This window comes from Adiantum capillus-veneris, chromosome 1 (assembly GCF_014529385.1).
Source record: "Adiantum capillus-veneris isolate H3 chromosome 1, ASM1452938v2, whole genome shotgun sequence".
Classification (NCBI taxonomy): domain Eukaryota; kingdom Viridiplantae; phylum Streptophyta; class Polypodiopsida; order Polypodiales; family Pteridaceae; genus Adiantum; species Adiantum capillus-veneris.
The window spans coordinates 128,014,481-128,032,259 of record NC_140931.1 but is presented as its reverse complement, the minus strand read 5'-3'; the positions used below and the strand labels follow the sequence as shown (position 1 = coordinate 128,032,259).

Here is a 17,779-nt window from a genome sequence, read left to right as displayed (position 1 = left end):
GGTCTTTGGAGTACTTGATCAATCTTTTCACATGTATCAACCTGCAATTGACGTTTGTACTCCGCTCTGACAATGTTTTCCGCCAAGAATTTGTCCAAATCTTCATTCTTTTCTTTGGTTCCTGTGCAGGATTTCAACTTTTCTTCGCCTGCTTACCGAGAGATGTAAGCTTTGTCAGATTCTCCGCGAAAACCCATGTGTAATCTGATTTCACTTCATCTCTCCACTCTTGACCATATTTTGACACTCAAGAGCCATTATTGGGGAGGGTGGACACCATGGCAAAAGGATTTATTGTAGCTTTGTGGATTTCTGCAAAGCCTTTGATATAGTGCCACGAGCCAGACTCATACGCAGATTGTAGGACATGGGGGTGCCCACAGAGCTGATTTGGGGGATCTTAGCCTTATACAAGACAGAGGAAGGGCGGGGACGCACTACTCAGGGCATGTCCGACATGGTTCACTCCACCATTGGGGTGAAGCAGGGTTGTCCCCTATCTCCGACTCTCTTTGGGATATATGTAGATGAGTTTTCAGATTATGTACAGACAGAGGGTGATAGAGGTGCTCAGCTTGCAGGGACATGGATTCCGTTGCTATTATATGTTGATGATATTGTGTTGATCTCAGATTCTCTAGACGGGATGCAACGTCATTTGGATGCATTGCATGTGTTTTAAACAAGACAGTGGATGGTCTGTGAACCTTAGTAAGACCGAGGTAATGGTGTTTAACACTACGGCGAAGTGGTATGGTCGAGAGACTATGGAGTATGCAGATGCATATACTTATCTTGGGGCGGTTTTCAATGGTCCAGTATTTTCTATGAGGCATGCAGTAGATACGAGATTGACCAAAGCCTATGCAGCATTGGGGAGACTTGAGAGGATATATGTTCGCAGGTTCAGTTCCAGGAACCTCATACAAAACTTTGGCTCTCCGACACTTTGGTCACTTCGGCCATGCTATACGGAGTGGAGATATCATAGCAAAGCTGGCAGTACTCATGGATGGAGATGTATGGAGAGACCCTTGGTGTCTATGATTTCTTGGATGATTAGGGCCAAGGCCTCAGTACCACATGACATTCTTAGGGCGGAGCTCGCTTCCCCTCCATTGGTAGTGGAGGCACTCACTCGATCAGTTTCATTTATGCATAGCACATGGGCTCTCCCTAGAGACAGATATGCTCGATTAGCACTAGAGTCTTTGCGACAGCTGGCATTGCAGGGAGATAGATCATGTTGGTATGCAGAGATGGCATCTTGGTTTCAGTTACATGGCTTTAGTATGGATCGGCTACCCCCATTTCATTACTCTCGATGCACCCTCCATCTCCCTCACTGGGCAGAGATTACCACGCTCATCAAACAGGACTTGATTCAGTTGGATACGAAGAGGACATGGATACAGCCTACGCATGAGTTGGGTATGAAGATGGCTTTCTATAGAGAGCATCTTCTCCAGCTTACGGAGGATGATTTTGTGATCAGACCAAGCTACATGGATACTCATCTATCTCACGAGATACGATGTGCTATTGGTTTGATACGTACATCCTCACATCAGCTAGAGAGGAAAATTTTGAGGAGTACCCACTAAGTCTAGGATTTGTCAGGTGTGCCAGATAGAGCCCGAGATAGAGCTCATACTTACATGGGACGGCGGGTCGGGGTCAGGAACGGGGGCGGGGACAGGGACAGGACGGCAAAAGTCAGAAACGGGGATGGAGGTCGGAATGGCAAAAAAAGAAAGAGTTTTTTTGGCATTTTTTGACCTATACACATGCCACACACATAGAGCATCACTTTGACCACAAATTTACACTAAATAGACCAAAGAACATGAGTCATATAGACGCAAATGTGCTAATGAAAGATCAAGAAATGAGGACCCAAAGGGTGGCTTTTATAGCCATTAGGGTGCTTCAAAGTTCAAACATATGGCTATTGGAGAGAAACTAGCCTCTAGAAATGATCAAGTTTTCAAATTTTCAAAAAAGTCCCCTCCCATCCCCTGCCGTCCCCTGGACGTTTTGCCTACATTCCCACCTAGCAGCCCTTTTTCCGTCCGTCCCCACCCGTCCCCATCCCCGTCCCGGAAATGGGCATCCCCTGTCCCTAGGGTCCGTCCCCTGTAACTATGATAAGAGCTACATAACATATGTCACTGCCCAAAATACTATGAGATACGAGGCCGATTTCACTGTCTATTCAGAGAGGGTTTTGGACCACTTTCTAGATTCATGAGATACCAGGATCAGAGATGTCTCGGATTATACTTACTGGGGATTCGCAAACATAGAGAGGACCTCTTGAAGAGCAGCACAATGAGAGAGATCCAGCGACAACGGCAAATTACAGATTTCTTTCAGTCACACACAAAGGAGTTCGAGCAGCCCCCACAGCATAGCAGCACCAGAGGCACCAGAGGCATACTGCTTGATCGGGAGATAGAGTTGGGGCGGTCCAATAGCCCACGGATGAGGAGGCCCTCTTGACATCGACGCAAACTGCGACAGAAAATCCATACCATAATGGCGTGACATAGGAGCTGTCCCGACAGAGTGCTTACCTTGGAGGATATTGAACCTCTACAGCCTTTTGGAGACTGATGTATATGTATCTGATGCCTCTACTATCAGAGAGCTCCATTGTATCAGCTCACCCTTTGTATCAAGTTTTACCCCACCCCTACCCACTATTTTCTTTTCAGTTCTTTGTACTTTTTGTACCCAGACCTGGTATTAGATTCACCACAATTAACCTTTTGGTCTCATAGTTCATTTTGGTCTTTTGAAGACATTAATATTACAATTCATTTCATTTCTCTCTCTCTCTCTCTCTCTCTCTCTCTCTCTCTCTCTCTCTCTCTCTCTCTCTCTCTCTCTCTCTCTCTATATATATATATATATATATATATATATATATATATATATATATATAGGGAAGAAGACACAAGGAAATGGGGAGACTTCAAAAGAAAAAGCTCTAATCATGCGCTTCCCATCCATGGAGGCAAAGAAGGACTTCTTGAAGAAGCGTCCTACACTAAAGAAAACGGGCATATTCCTTGGAGATGACCTCACACTCACACAGCTTGCTCATATGAAAGAAGTTAAGCCCGAGATAATGACAGCTCAAGAGAAGGGGAAAGTAGCCTTCTACTGGGATGGACGAGTGGTTATTCTGGAGAAGCGCCCCGCATGACGGCACGAGACCTGTGGGACCACACTCAAAGTGGTTACATGGAATTGTAATGGATCTTTGCGCCTTGATGTAGGGGCCTTTGAGGATAGTTTCACAGGGAGAGACATCATTTTCTACTATGAGACACATCAAGCCTCGGGGCAGTCCATGCCCCATGTGAGCGGATACATATGGGAGACAACTTGCAGACGGGAGACTCGATCAGAGCGCAGAGGACGAGGTTCAGGAGGAGTGGCAGTCTTATTCAGGGAGGAGCTACAGTCTCTGATACATATAGCTCGGAGGGATGAGCATGCTAGGTACATGTGGGTGAGACTGAAGGCAAAGACAGGCAGATATCTCTACATCGCTATTTGCTATTTTCCTCCTAGAACGTGAGTATATGTGTCACCAGAGGGCAGTCCCCCTTCTCTATTTTAGATGATGATATATGGGAGTTTTCCAAAGACGACGACATTATTATCTTCGGGGATTTCAATGCTAGGACTGCCCATCACAAGACAGTATTCTATGATACCTCAGAGGAGTTGATGCGGGAGCTTGATATTACAGAAATGGGCCTGTCTAGATTATCACATGATGCGGAGCACACTGAGTATGGCAGATACTTGATTGATATGGGGACTGCACATGGGTTGACCATTTTGAATGGCCTATAAAGATTCCCTGCAGCTGGTGGTTTTACATGCTTTCCACATCGGCATGGCGCTAGTACAGTGGATTATGTTATGGCTCCGCCAAGACTCGTTCCTTTCTTTCAAGATTTCGTGGTGTGAACTAGGCCGGTTGGGGTAGCAATCGATCATGCTATCGTCTTTCACTCTATCGTTCCAGTTCAACACAGCTCCATTGGGAGAGGCCTCCACACATACTCGGTATACCTTCACAAGGGAGACGGATGACGTGTACATTGATGAGATATACAAGCAGTTATGCCACTTAGGAGCCAGGACGACCACTAGATGAGCTCACCCAGATTCTGACAGAGACACTACATGATGCAAAATCAGAGGCATATTGTGAGGTCCCCACCCCGTCGTCTCAAACGACTGAGACGACGGATCTGATGGTAAACCTGATGGCCACTAGATCTATAGCCGGAAACAAACAACGTGGTTTTGGGTTCAACTAGCGGACGATCTCTCATCACCAAGTGAATCGAGTTCGAGCCTACTAGCATCAAGATCTAGTTCCACCTCGCAGTGGAAGCGTATCTAATCAATTATCGGTCCTAAAACCCACCTTCCAAGAGGAGAGAAGTCTCGAGTGCCTTTTTTCCATAGCTTTCAGAGGCACGTACACTTGAGACTTCGCCGCTCTTGGGCAATGAGTAATACTAGCGTCAATTTATAATACTATGGGTACGGAGAGTTCCCGACCAATCGGGACCACCCTTCTCATAGGCATTGGCAACCCGAGCCAAGCCCCCACTTTCCACCCCATACTCAAACTTCCTTTGTTACCTAATTACAACCACGATGATTGTTCAACATATAAGTTCTTTGTTGTTTTTTTTTTTCCGATTCACAAGTTCTTTAATACAGCCCTTCAACCAGTATTGCAAAGCGGCACCAAGACAGTAATTCTAGTAAAAATTCACTCAAAAACTCATTCATTTAAAGTTCCAATGCTCTGGAAGCACGAAATCCCCCACCGAGTGTTTACTCCACCCGTTGTCGCCTAGTTGCCCATACAACTAGGTTGTCCATCGCTTAACCAGCAGTCGTGGACTTCCACCGCTTAACCAGCAGTCGTGAATATCCACCGCTTAACTAGCAGTCGTGGATTCAAGAGCCCTTAACCAGGAACTCTAGCTCCTACGAATAACTTCGCGAACTGCCCCCTGTGATCAAGAGGGGGTTCGGACTAGATCAACGTTGGTATTGAAAATGAACTAGCTGAGCTAAATTTTCCCTAGCAACCAATCTTTCCTACTTCAGACAGTATATTCCGAAAGCATTCTTTCCTACTTGAATATAAAATACAATTAATTTAAATGCCGTGGTTTCCGTTGATTTCCAACATGTTGGGAAATGTGTTTTTCATCCTACCTTATCGAATGCAATGTTGCTTTAACAACTTGAATTAAAACTTGACCTACCTCCACAATTTCCTCGTCATTGCTCTGTGAGATAGCCGGTACTTGGTCGACCATAGGAGCTTTTCCCTTTCCATTAGTGTTGCTTGTCCCCGCCTCGCGGTCGTGGGAACCACCGAAACGAGTTCTCTTTACCGGGGCCATTTTATACTCAGTACTTAATTGACAACTTGGAAAAAGAGAGCTAACATTCGAGAGTAACATACAACCATAATGACGGATTAGTTTCAATAAGCAAATCCCCTTGTACGAGACGTTAGACTTACTTCAAGCATAGTTACCAGGAACGGAAACACGGAACGGGAACGCGGAACAAAATGCCATTTCCTATTACGAGTACTCACGTTTGAAACACGGAACGGGGATTCGGAACGGGACCTTGGAATGGGAACGGGAAACGGAGACCTGAAAACGGCCATTCCCTGTTACACATAGAGAATCCCGATAGCACCATACTTGTTCTATGGGAATAGGCCCTAAGGTTAATTACTTGACCTAGATAATTATGAAATTCATATTTTTACTTAATCAGTTCTACTAGAGATGAAATAGACGTGCTTAATCACTTCTTAATGCAAATAGAGAATTGCAGATTTACTGTATGGATAGATGAGAGGATTTCTCCCTTCCTAATGATTAATGATGGATTAATTTCCCCTAATTAAATCATAATCCATGAGCAATTGATTCTAATTTAATTATTTACACATTATGGAGTAATAGAATGCAATGGACCATTCCCACCTCAAAGCTGACTTGATTTTTAATCACAACGGTGACTAGTGGATGATTCCTTAAACACGCATTAAACTATGATTAAGAGTGACTAATTGCTTGCATGATTACTAATTAGATTAAGATTTATGCAATAGATCATGGATACGGAGAATTAGAGAGTATCTAATGAGTATTTTGACTATAATTATGCATACTAGATGCGGAATTCAGAGGATATTAGAGAGGGAATTACAACAAGCATGAATTAAATCGAAAATTACCGAGGTTACGGCTGAATTCCTCTCGAAATTCTGATGCAAGAGCCTCCTTGAGACGAGAAACGGGCAGCACCTTCCCTCCTAGCTCCTCTTCCAAAGACTGTCTGCCGGCAGCACCTCCTCAAGGTGTATGTGTGTGTGTGTGTAGGAGTGTGTGTGTGTGTACTTAGTGTGTGTGTGAGCATATATGTGTGCTTGTGTGTGTGTGAGCATGCCCTTATATAGGCTCACAAGCTGAAAAATTCGAATTTGCCTGCTATATGCATCTGGAGGAGTACTCACTTCATGCATGGCAGCTCTAGTTGCATACTTACCAAGTGTCCCAACCTGCTCAAGAGCTCACTTAGTCTCTCTCTCTCTTGCATGGAAAGTAGCCCACGAGCCCTGTGAGTGTGTGAGGCCCTCTTACTGCCAAAGTCAGTCTGCAGTGGCCTGGAGCCAGTTCCCACACAGCCCCCGAGTCCCGGTGCCTCCCCGCACAACTTTAGGAAAATTTAATTTTAACCTAAGACAGGCAATACGAATCAGAATTTAATGCCGGAACTTGCTATACTAAGCTCTAACTAAGGTGTATTAACCTGGGTACCTGCCATATTTAGCAGCCCCCGACGTCCGAGAATGTATTTTTTTCAAATTTGGGGTACGGGTGCAGTTTTTCGAGACGGTCAAAACTGACGGGTCGGGTGACCAAAAACTTACTATTTTTGAAAAATTTCCACAAAAATTATTTCAATTCACTTTTGGAAGCTTCATGACATTCTAAACATCATGGCATCGACAGATTTTGGAAAACTGCTAAAAATAGTAACTTTTTCCATTATGATTGTTTCATGGTACAATGGTGTTCTTTTAGATTGGGGTCGGAGACATTACACATATCCCCACAGCCATCCTACACGCAGACGATCTGGGAGCATGCCTCAGAACAGTTGGTATGATGAGGAGTGTAGAGAGACGAGGATCAGATAATAGAGAAGGTGCTCATGGGTACTACTACACATAGACAGTTGCGTATTATCTTCCGCCGCCTAGTGCAACAAAAGAAGAGGGCTTACCTATCTCAATTAGAGTGTGATCTGTATCAGTTGTTTATGAGTCGGGACGAGGCAGGAAGGCTTTTCAATGAGCACTCTCCACCGCCAGTCATCACTTCCACAGAGACATGGGGGAATATGCTACATCTCTCTATACAGCATCGGGGCAGCCATCTTTGCCTGACCCTCCAGAGGCATGCCCCGAAAACATGTACTTTCCTTACTGCTGAGAGGATAAGGAAATCCATTGACAAGATGAAGACAGGAAGAGCACAGGATCATGATGGTCTGGTAGCAGAGCACTTTATCCATGCTAGAGATATGCTTGCAGAGCCTCTTGCTATGATGTTTAATAGAGCCGTGTATGAGGGTTTCCCTGAGACTTGGAGTATGTCCCCTATTGTGCCTATCTTCAAGTCGGGAGATCCTATGCTTCCCAGGAACTATCGAACCATCATGGTTGGTAACACTCTGGCTAGGCTATATGCATCAATTCTTGAGCATGAGTTAAGTGGATACGCAGAGAGAGAGGGCATACGGGCAGCAGAGTTCAGGAGAGGTTTCTCCACTCTTGACCAGATTTTGACACTTAGAGCCATTATTGAGGAGGGTAGACACCATGGCAGGAGGATATATTGTAGTTTTGTGGATTTTCGCAAAGCCTTTGATACATTGCCACGAGCCACACTCATATGCAGATTTCAAGACATGGGGGTGCCCACAGAGCTTATATGGGGGATCTTAGCTTTATACAAGACAATGGTAGGACAGGTACACACTACTCAGGGCATGTTCAACACGGTTCACTCCACCATTGGGGTGAAGCAAGATAGTCCCCTATCTTCGACTCTCTTTGGGATATATGTAGATGAGTTTTCAGATTATGTACATACAGAGGGTGATAGAGGTGCTCAGCTTGCAGGGACATGGATTCCATTGCTATTATATGCTGATGATATTGTGTTGATCTCCAATTCTCCAAAAGGGATGCAGCGTCATTTGAATGCACTACATGTATTTGCACGGGATAGTGGATTGTCTGTGAACCTCGGTAAGACCAAGGTAATGGTGTTTAACACCACGGCACAGTGGGTAAGGAGGTCCGCCCCCACTTTTACATATGGTCGAGACTGGAGTATGAAGATACATACACTTATCTTGGGGCGCTTTTCAATAGTCCAGTATTTTCCCTGAGGCGTGCAACAGATACGCAATTGACCAGAGCCTATGCAGCATTGGGAAGACTTGAGAGGATATGTTCACAGGTTCAATTCCAGGAACCTCGGACAAAGCTTTGGCTCTTTGACACTTTGGTCACTTCGGCCATGCTGTACGGAGTGGAGATATGGGGCCCCTCAGTTGATCATCATAGCAAAGATGGCACTACTGATGGATGGAGATGTATGGAGAAGCCCTTGGTGTCTATGATTTTTCAGATGATTAGGGCCAAGGCCTCAGTACCGGTAGTGGAGGTACTCACTCGATCGGTTTCATTTATGCATAGCACTTGGGCTCTCCCTAGAGACAAATATGCTCGATTAGCACTAGAGTCTTTGCGATAGCTGGCATTGCAGGGAGATAGATCATGTTGGTATGCAGACTCCAGAGATGGCATCTTGGTTTCAGTTACATGGCTTTAGTATGGACCGGCTACCCCCATTTCAGTACTCTCTGGATGCACCCTCCATCCCCCTCACTAGGGCAGAGATTACCAGGCTCATTAGACAGGACTTGATTCAGTTGGATACGAAGAGGACATGGATACAACCTACACATGAGCTAGGTACAAAGATGACTTCCTATAAAGAGCATCTTCTCCAACTCACGGAGGATAGTTTTATGATCAGACCAGGATACATGAATACTCATCTATCCCACGAGATACGATGTGCTATTGGTCAAATACGCACATCCTCACATCAGCTAGAGATCGAGACAGGCAGATTTAGAGGAGTATCCGCTGAGTCCAGGATTTGTTAGGTGTGCCAAATAGAGCCAAAGATAGAGCTACATTACATTTATCACTTCCCAGTATACTATGAGATACGAGGCCGCTTTCACTATCTATTCAGAGAGGGTTTTGGGCCACTTTCTAGAGTCATGAGATACCAGGATAAGAGATGCCTCGAATTATACTTACTGGAGATTCGCAAACACAGAGAGGCCCTCTTGAAGAGGGGCACAATGAGAGAGATCGAGTTACAGCGGAAGAGATTACAGATTTCTTTCAGTCACAGACAAAGGAGTTCAAGCAGCCCCCACAACATAACAACACCAGAGGCATACTGCTTGATCGGGCAATAGAGTTGGGGCGGTCCCATTGCCCACGGATGAGAGGGCCCTCTCGATATCGACGCAGATTGCAACAGAGGATCCATCCATACCATAATGGCGAGACATAGGAGCGTCCTAGATATTGATGTATATGTGTATGATGCCTCGACTGTCAGAGAGCTCCATTGTATCAGCTCACCCTTTGTATTCCCTTTGTATCAGCTTTCACCCCACCCCTACCCACTATTTTCTTTTCAGTTCTTTGTACTTTTTGTACCCAGACCTAGTATTAGATTCACCACATGTAACCTTTTGGTCTCATAGGTCTTTTTGGCCTTTTGAAGACGTTAATATTACATATTCATTTACATTCTCTCTCTCTCTCTCTCTCTCTCTCTCTCTCTCTCTCTCTCTCTCTCTCTCTCTCTCTCTTCCTTCCGAAAAGATGCTTAGGGAGCTGGACGTCATAGAGATGGGTCTATCCAGATTATCACAAGATGAGGAATACACTGAATACACTGATTTTCCACAGCTGGAGGTTTTACTTGCTTTCCACACCCACATGCTGCCAACACAATGGATTATGTTATGGCCCAGCCAGGTCTCATTCCATTCTTTCAGGATTTCATGGTGGGTACTAGGCCAGTTGGAGTAGCAGTTGACCATGCTATCTTGTCTTTCACCCTGACCTTTCAGTTCAGCGTAGCTCCATTAGGAGAGGTCCCCACACACACTCGGTATACCTTCATGAGGGAGACGGATTTTGTGTATATGGATGAGATGTACAGGCAGCTATGCACCCAGGAGCCGGGACGACCACTAGATGAACTCACTCAGATACTGACAGAGACGCTCCATGATGCAGCATCAGAGGCATACCCCGATAGCCAGCCCCACACGGAGACGATCTGGGAGCATGCCCCGGAACAGTTGGTATGATGAGGAGTGTAGAGAGACGAGGATCAAATTACAAAGGGAAGTGCTCATGGGTATTAGCACACATAGGCAGTCACGGATTATCTTTCGCCGCCTAGTGCGACGAAAGAAAAGTGTTTATCTATCTTAGCTAGAGCGGGATTTGTATCAGTTATTTATAAGTCAGGACTCAGGCGAAGCATGGAGGCTATTCCACGAGCGTTCACCAGCACCAGCGGTCACCTCCATTGAGACATGGGGGGAATATGCCACATCTCTCAACACAGCATCAGGGCAACCACCTCTGCCGGACCCACTAGAGACATGCCCGGAGACATGTTCTTTCTTTACTGCCGAGAGGGTAAGGAAAGCCATTGACAAGATGAAGACAAGGAGAGCACATGATCATGATGGTCTAGTAGCAGAGCACTTCATCCATGCAAGAGATATGCTTGCAGAGCTCCTTGCTATGATGTTTAATCGAGCCATGTATGAAGGCTTCCCGAAGACTTGGAGTGTGTCTACGATTGTGCCTATTTTCAAGTCAAGAGATCCCATGATTCCCGCGAATTATCGCACCATCATGGTTGGTCACACATTAGCTAGGTTGTATGCACCCGTTCTCGAGCAGGAGCTGAGTAGATGGGCAGAGCGAGAGGGCATAAGAGCACCAGGGCAAGCAGGTTTCAGGAGAGGTTTCTCCACTCTTGACCAGATTCTAACACTCAAAGCTATTATTGAGGACGGTAGACACCATGGCAAGAGGATCTATTGTAGCTTTGTGGATTTCCGCAAAGCTTTTGACACACTGCAGAGAGCCAGACTTATATGCAGACTATAGGACATGGGTGTGCCTACAGAGCTGATATGGGGTATTCTGGCTCTATACAGGAAAGTGATGGCACGGGTACGCACCACTGAGGGAATGTCTGACATGGTCCACTCCACTATTGGAGTAAAGCAGGGATGCCCCCTATCCCCGACTCTTTTTGGGATGTATGTGGATGAGTTTCGAAATATGTAGAGCGTCAAGGAGACTGGAGGGCTCAGCTAGCAAGGACATGGATTCCGCTGTTTCTATATGCTGATAATATTGTGTTGATTTTTGACTCTTCAGAGGGGATGCAGCATCATTTGGATGCTCTGCATACATTTGCTCGTGACAGTGGATTGTCTGTCAATCTGGGGAAAATCAAGGTTATGGTGTTCAACACCACACTGCAGTGGGTCAGGAGGTCGGCGCCCACATTGATGTATGGCCAGGAGACTGTGGAGTACACAGATGCATATACTTATCTTGGGGTAGTCTTCGGTGGACCAGTGTTTTCACTAAGGAGAGCATCAGAGACTAGACTGACGAGAGCATATGCAGCTTTGGGAGGACTAGAGAGGATGCGTTCGCAGGTTCAGTTTCAGGAACCGGGAACAAAGCTCTGGCTTTTTGACGCTCTAGTGACTCCAGCTATGCTCTATGGAGTTTAGGTATGAGGACCCTCAGTAGACCACCATGGGAGATCTGGCAAGACAGATGGATGATGTATGGAGAGGCCTCTGGTCTCAATGATCGCTCGGATGATTCGGGCTAAGGCCTCAGTACCACATGAGATTATCCGAGCCCCCCCCCCCCCCACCCCCCCCTCTCGTGGTGGAGGCATTGACTAGATCAGTATCCTTTATGCACGGTCTATGGGATCTCCCCAGGGACAGAAACACTCGGCTTGCCCTGGAGTCATCTCGACAACTAGCTCTACAAGGCGATATAGCATGTTGGTATGGACAAAAGACAGCATGGTTTCAGACGCATGGTCTCAACATGGATAGATTACCTCCGCTTCAATACTCCCTGGATGCACCCTCCCTGTCTCTCACACGTACAGAGATCACCAGACTCAGACGTCAGGATCTGATTCAGCTAGATACCAAGAGTACATGGATACAGCCGACACAGGAGTTGGGCACGAAGATGGCCTTCTACAGAGAGCATCTTCTCCAACTCACGGAGGACGGCTTTGTGACTAGGCCTACATACATGGATACACACTTATCTCATGGGATAAGATGCGCTATCGGACAGATACGCACATCCTCACATCAGCTCTAGATCGAGACTGGCCGATTTCAAGGGGTGTCAGCAAGGGCCAGGATATGTCACCTATGTAACTTAGAGCCAGAGACAGAGTTGCACTACACATGTCATTGCCCGGCATACTATGAGATACACGGCCGCTTCCACTTCCTGTTGAGAGAAGGTTCCGGACCTTTTTCTAGAGTCATGAGACACAAGGATCAGAGATGTCTCGGATTATTCCTGCGAGAGCTACGCAGACTTAGGGAGAGCTTGCTGAGGACATCAAGGGAAAGACAGTTTCAGAGACGAATCACAAATTTCTTTACACCAGCCAGAGGAGAGCCAACGGAGCAGTCATTACAGCAGATCTCAGAGCCTACTCATACTAGAGGTACGCTGCTTGACCGAGCCACTGAGCTTGCCAGATCCAAACGCCCACGACCTCGGGGGGTCTCCCACTACCGACGAAGGCTGCAACAGAAGATACAGATCACTCTAGCTCGACATGCAAGACGCCCAACCAGAGTACTGACCATGGAGGAGGTCGATGAGATCCGACAGCGACCGATGAGAGATTTCATCTGAACCCCCCCCCCCCCCCCCCCCCCCCCCATTTCCTTTCTCCTTAGTGTTTTAGTGTTAGCTCTTTGTAACTTTGTAATTTTTGTACTCAGACATGGTATCAGATTCACCAATTGTGACTTTTTGGTCTCATAGGTCTCTCTCTCTCTCTCTCTCTCTCTCTCTCTCTCTCTCTCTCTCTCTCTCTCTCTCTCTCTCTCTCTGAGGAGTCAAAGACAAAGAGAATGTAGATGAAGAAGTGAAGGAACTGCTACAACGCATGGGCATCACAGAGCCTACTCACACAAGTGCATGGAGAGTGGGCAAGAAAGGAATCGATGAGAGGGGAAATGTAAAGGATAGGGCACTTATTCTCCGATTCCCGAATATAGAAATAAGGAAAGAATTTCTAAAAAAGAGGCCAACTCTTAAGAAAACCGGTATTTTCCTGGGAGATGACCTTACATTGGCACAAGTGACACACATGCAAGAGTTGATGCCAGAGATCAGGGCAGCAAGAGAAAAGGGGAAAATCGCCTTTTATAGAGGAGGGAAAGTAGTGGTTCTGGAAAAGCGCTCAGCATGACGGTGCAAGACCTATGGGGCGACGCTCCGGATAGCGGCGTGGAATTGTAATGGATCATATAGGCTAGATGAGGTGCCTTTGAAGACAGCTTTAGGGACAGAGACATAGTTTTCTACTCAGAGACACACCAGATACCAGGACAACGTATGCCACATGTGAAGGGTTATTTATGGGAAACAGTTGGTCGACCAGACAAGAGATCTCTACAAGGTAGCCGTGGTTCAGGAGGAGTAGCAGTCTTATTTAAGGAGGAGCTGAAACCACTACTACAGATTATCAGGAAAGATGAGCAAGCAAGGTATATGTGGGTGAGAATGAGAGCCGAGACAAGTAGATTTCTATATATCGCCATATGCTACTTCCCTCCGAGTACCTCAGTCTACTCCTCACCTAAAGGACAATCCCCTTTCTCCATATTGAATAATGATATATGGGAGTTCTCTAGAGATGGAGACATCGTTCTCTTAGGAGACTTTAATGCCAGAACGGCCAACTCTCAAGCAGTATTCTATGATACTTCTGAGAAAATGCTCAGAGAAGTGGATTTATCACAGAGGGGGCTTACTAGAAACTCGCAGGATAAAGAACACACTGAATATGGGAGACATCTCATGGAGATGGCAACTATACATGGTTTGGCCATACTTAATGGTCTAGAGAATTTCCTGTTATCTGGGGGATTCACATGCTTCCCGCACAGGCATGGGGTCAGTACAGTGGATTATGTCATGACTTCACCAAGCTTTATTTCTAGTATCAAGGAATTTAAGGTGGGACCCAGACCGGTTGGGATTGCAGTGGATCATGCTCTATTGACCTTATCAATCTCCTTCCAATACAATGCCTCTCAAGTACAAAGGAAGAAGACACACACAAGATATACTTTCACGCCAGAAACTGATTCAGTCTATGTGGAAGAGATCTATAATAGGATGTGGACAGCCGAGCCAGTATATACTGTAGAGGAGATTACTTCTCAATTAACAGAGATACTACATGGAGCAGCACAAGAGGCATACCCACATACTCAACCTGATCAGAAGAGAGGATCTGGGAACATGCCTCAAAACAGTTGGTATGACGAGGAATGCAGAGAGACGAGAACCAGGTCCAGAAAGAGCTTACACTTGGGATCATCACATATAAGCAGTCTCGGATTGCTCTTCGGCGTATAGTACGTCGCAAGAAAAGGGCATTTTTAGCCAAACTGGAGAAGGATTTATATCAGCTCTTCTTGAGTCAGGGCTCACATGAGGCCTGGCGCCTATTTCACGAGCACTCACCGCCTCCGACGATTACTTCTCATGAGATCTGGGGTTAATATGTAACATCATTATATATGGTATCTGGACAGCCTCCATTACCAGATCCGCTAGAGCCATGCCCTGCTACTAGTACTTTCTTTACTACGGAAATGGTGGAAAAATCCATTGATAAGATGAAGACAAGAAGAGCATATGATCATGATGGTTTAGTAGCAGAACATCTGATCCATGCCAGGGATCTACTTTCAGAAGTCCTTGCTCGTCTGTTTAATCGGGTCATGTGTGAAGGATTACTTGAATCTTGGAAATTATCTACTATCGTACCTATTTTCAAGTCAGGGGATCCTATGATACCCGGGAACTATCGTACCATTATGGTAGGTCACACTTTGACCCGACTGTACGCATCCATTCTTGAACAAAAAAATTGAGTAGATGGGCAGAGAATGAGGGCATAAGGGCAACAGGACAAGCTGGATTCACAAGGGGTTATTCCACTTTAGATCATATTCTTACGCTCAGAGCCATTATTGAGGAAGGAAAAGCAAACGGGAGAAGGATGTATTGTTGCTTTGTGGATTTTCGGAAAGCTTTTGATACAGTACCAAGGGCCAGATTGATGCGCAGGATGCAAGAGTTAGGGGTCCCCAAAAAGATTGTTTGGGGGATCATGGCCTTATACGGGTCAGTAACTGGTTATGTACGTACTCTAGAAGGGGATTCCGACATTGTTCACTCCACCGTTGGAGTAAAGCAGGGATGCCCACTGTCCCCTACTTATTTGGTATGTACATAGATGAGGTATCAGATTACATTGATAGAGAAGGTGACAGAGGTGCTCAACTTGCAGGGTCATGGATCCCTTTGTTGTTGTATGCAGATGATATTGTATTGATAGCAGAATCACCAGATGAATGCAGAGGCAGCTAGATGCATTACATAAATTCGCGGAGGACAGTGGACTGTCGGTAAACTTGGGTAAAACCAAAGTTATGGTGTTTAACACCACACCGCAATGGGTTAGGAGATCAGCACCTACATTTGCATATGGCCAGGATACAATAGAGTACACAGATGCATACACATACCTTGGGGTGGTACTTGCAGGACCGAAGTTTACTCTTAAGAAAGCAGCAGATGCTAGATTATCCAGAGCCTCTGCAGCCCTGGAGAGGATGTGTTCACAAGTGCAGTTTCAGGAACCACGAACAAAACTTTGGCTCTTTGATACTGTGGTGGCTTCGGCTATGCTTTATGGGGTCCAGATTTGGGGACCATCTATGGATCAGGATAATTGGAAGTCAATGGAGAGACCTTTGGTATCTATGATTTCCCAAATGATTAGAGCAAAGGCCTCCGTACCACACGCGATTACCCGAGCGGAACTAGTGGAAACTCCAATAGAAATTGAAGCTCTTACCATATCAGTGTCCTTTATACATGGTTTGTGGGATACAAATAATGGCCGATATACTAGACTAGCCCTCGAATCCTCTCGACAATTGGCAATGAAAGGGGATACATCATGCTGGTATGCGCAACTGTTCTCGTGGTTTCAGAGACACGGGTTTAGTATGGAAAGATTACCCCCCTTCCAATACTCTCTTGAGGCTCCATCACTGGCAATTACATGAACGGAGATTAATAAAATCATTCGACAGGATCTTATACAGTTGGATACTAAGAGGACATGGGTCCTACACAAGAATTGGGCACGAAGATGGCCGACTACAAAAGAAAACTTCCTACAACTATCTAAAGATGGTTTTGTGATTCGCCTGAGTTACATGGATACCCACCTGTCTCATGGTTTGAGATGTGCTATTGGTCAGATTTGTACATCCTCACACCAATTGGAAATTGAATTTGGCAGATTTAGGGGAATCTCACCTGAGAGCAGAATTTGCAAGTTATGCCGAATGGAGCCGGAGACAGAATTACACTATATATGCCACTGTACAGTATACTATGAGATACGTGGGCGTTTTCATTGCCTCTTTAAAGAAGGCTTTGGACCTCTAGATAGAATCATGCAATACCAAGATCAAAGATGCTTAGGCTTGTACCTACTGGAACTACATCGGCACAGGGATAATCTAATGAGAAGACAAAGAGCACTACGGCCTCAGAGGCAGATCACAGACTTCTTCGGATCAAGAGAAGCAGGAGTGGAAGGGGAAGCAAGAGGCCAACAGCCAACACAAAGGAGTACCCACATTCATACCAAAGGCACCCTAATTGACAGAGCGATTGAGCTTAGGAAATCAAGATGACCACAACCAAGATGCAGAAGCACACTTCACCGAAGGAGACTACAACAAAGGATTAGAAGCATTCTAGCCAGACACCCAGAATGCTCCTAAGAAGTTTATTTAATACTTTGTATTTAGTTTTTTCACATTTACTTTCACACTTTTCATACTTAGTACTTTAGTACTAAGGTACCCAACAGATTCACCACTTTTGTATCAGTTTGGTCTCATAGGTCATTCTGGCCTTTTGAAGACGTTAATATAACATTTCATTTCTCCCCTCTCTCTCTCTCTCTCTCTCTCTCTCTCTTACTTTCGAGAGTCCGGATCCTTTCTAGGATCATAGCCTTTCTTTATCCAAAGCATTCGAAAGGGCCCGTAGGCAAAGTAGTACGATAACCTGAATAAAAATCTGAAACAAAACATATGTTAATTTGTGCTTGTAGAAGTAAGACCACCAGCATATTAGCAGTTTAACCTCGGAAAGACCCCCTTCTCCCATGAGGGAAAGGGCAGTATG

At 45.5% G+C, this 17,779-nt stretch overlaps 1 protein-coding gene across 5 annotated transcripts in view; it reads right to left on the bottom strand.

The window, feature by feature from the left end:
* LOC147465535 (uncharacterized) overlaps nt 1-17,779 on the bottom strand; it is a 118,209-nt gene that overhangs the window by 63,657 nt on the left and 36,773 nt on the right. For all 5 annotated transcript variants that reach the window (XM_086520515.1, XM_086520526.1, XM_086520517.1 and 2 more), the window contains one exon: nt 17,573-17,671. In XM_086520515.1, the coding sequence (XP_086376641.1) occupies nt 17,573-17,671 (99 nt within the window). The remainder of the gene's footprint in view (nt 1-17,572; nt 17,672-17,779) is intronic.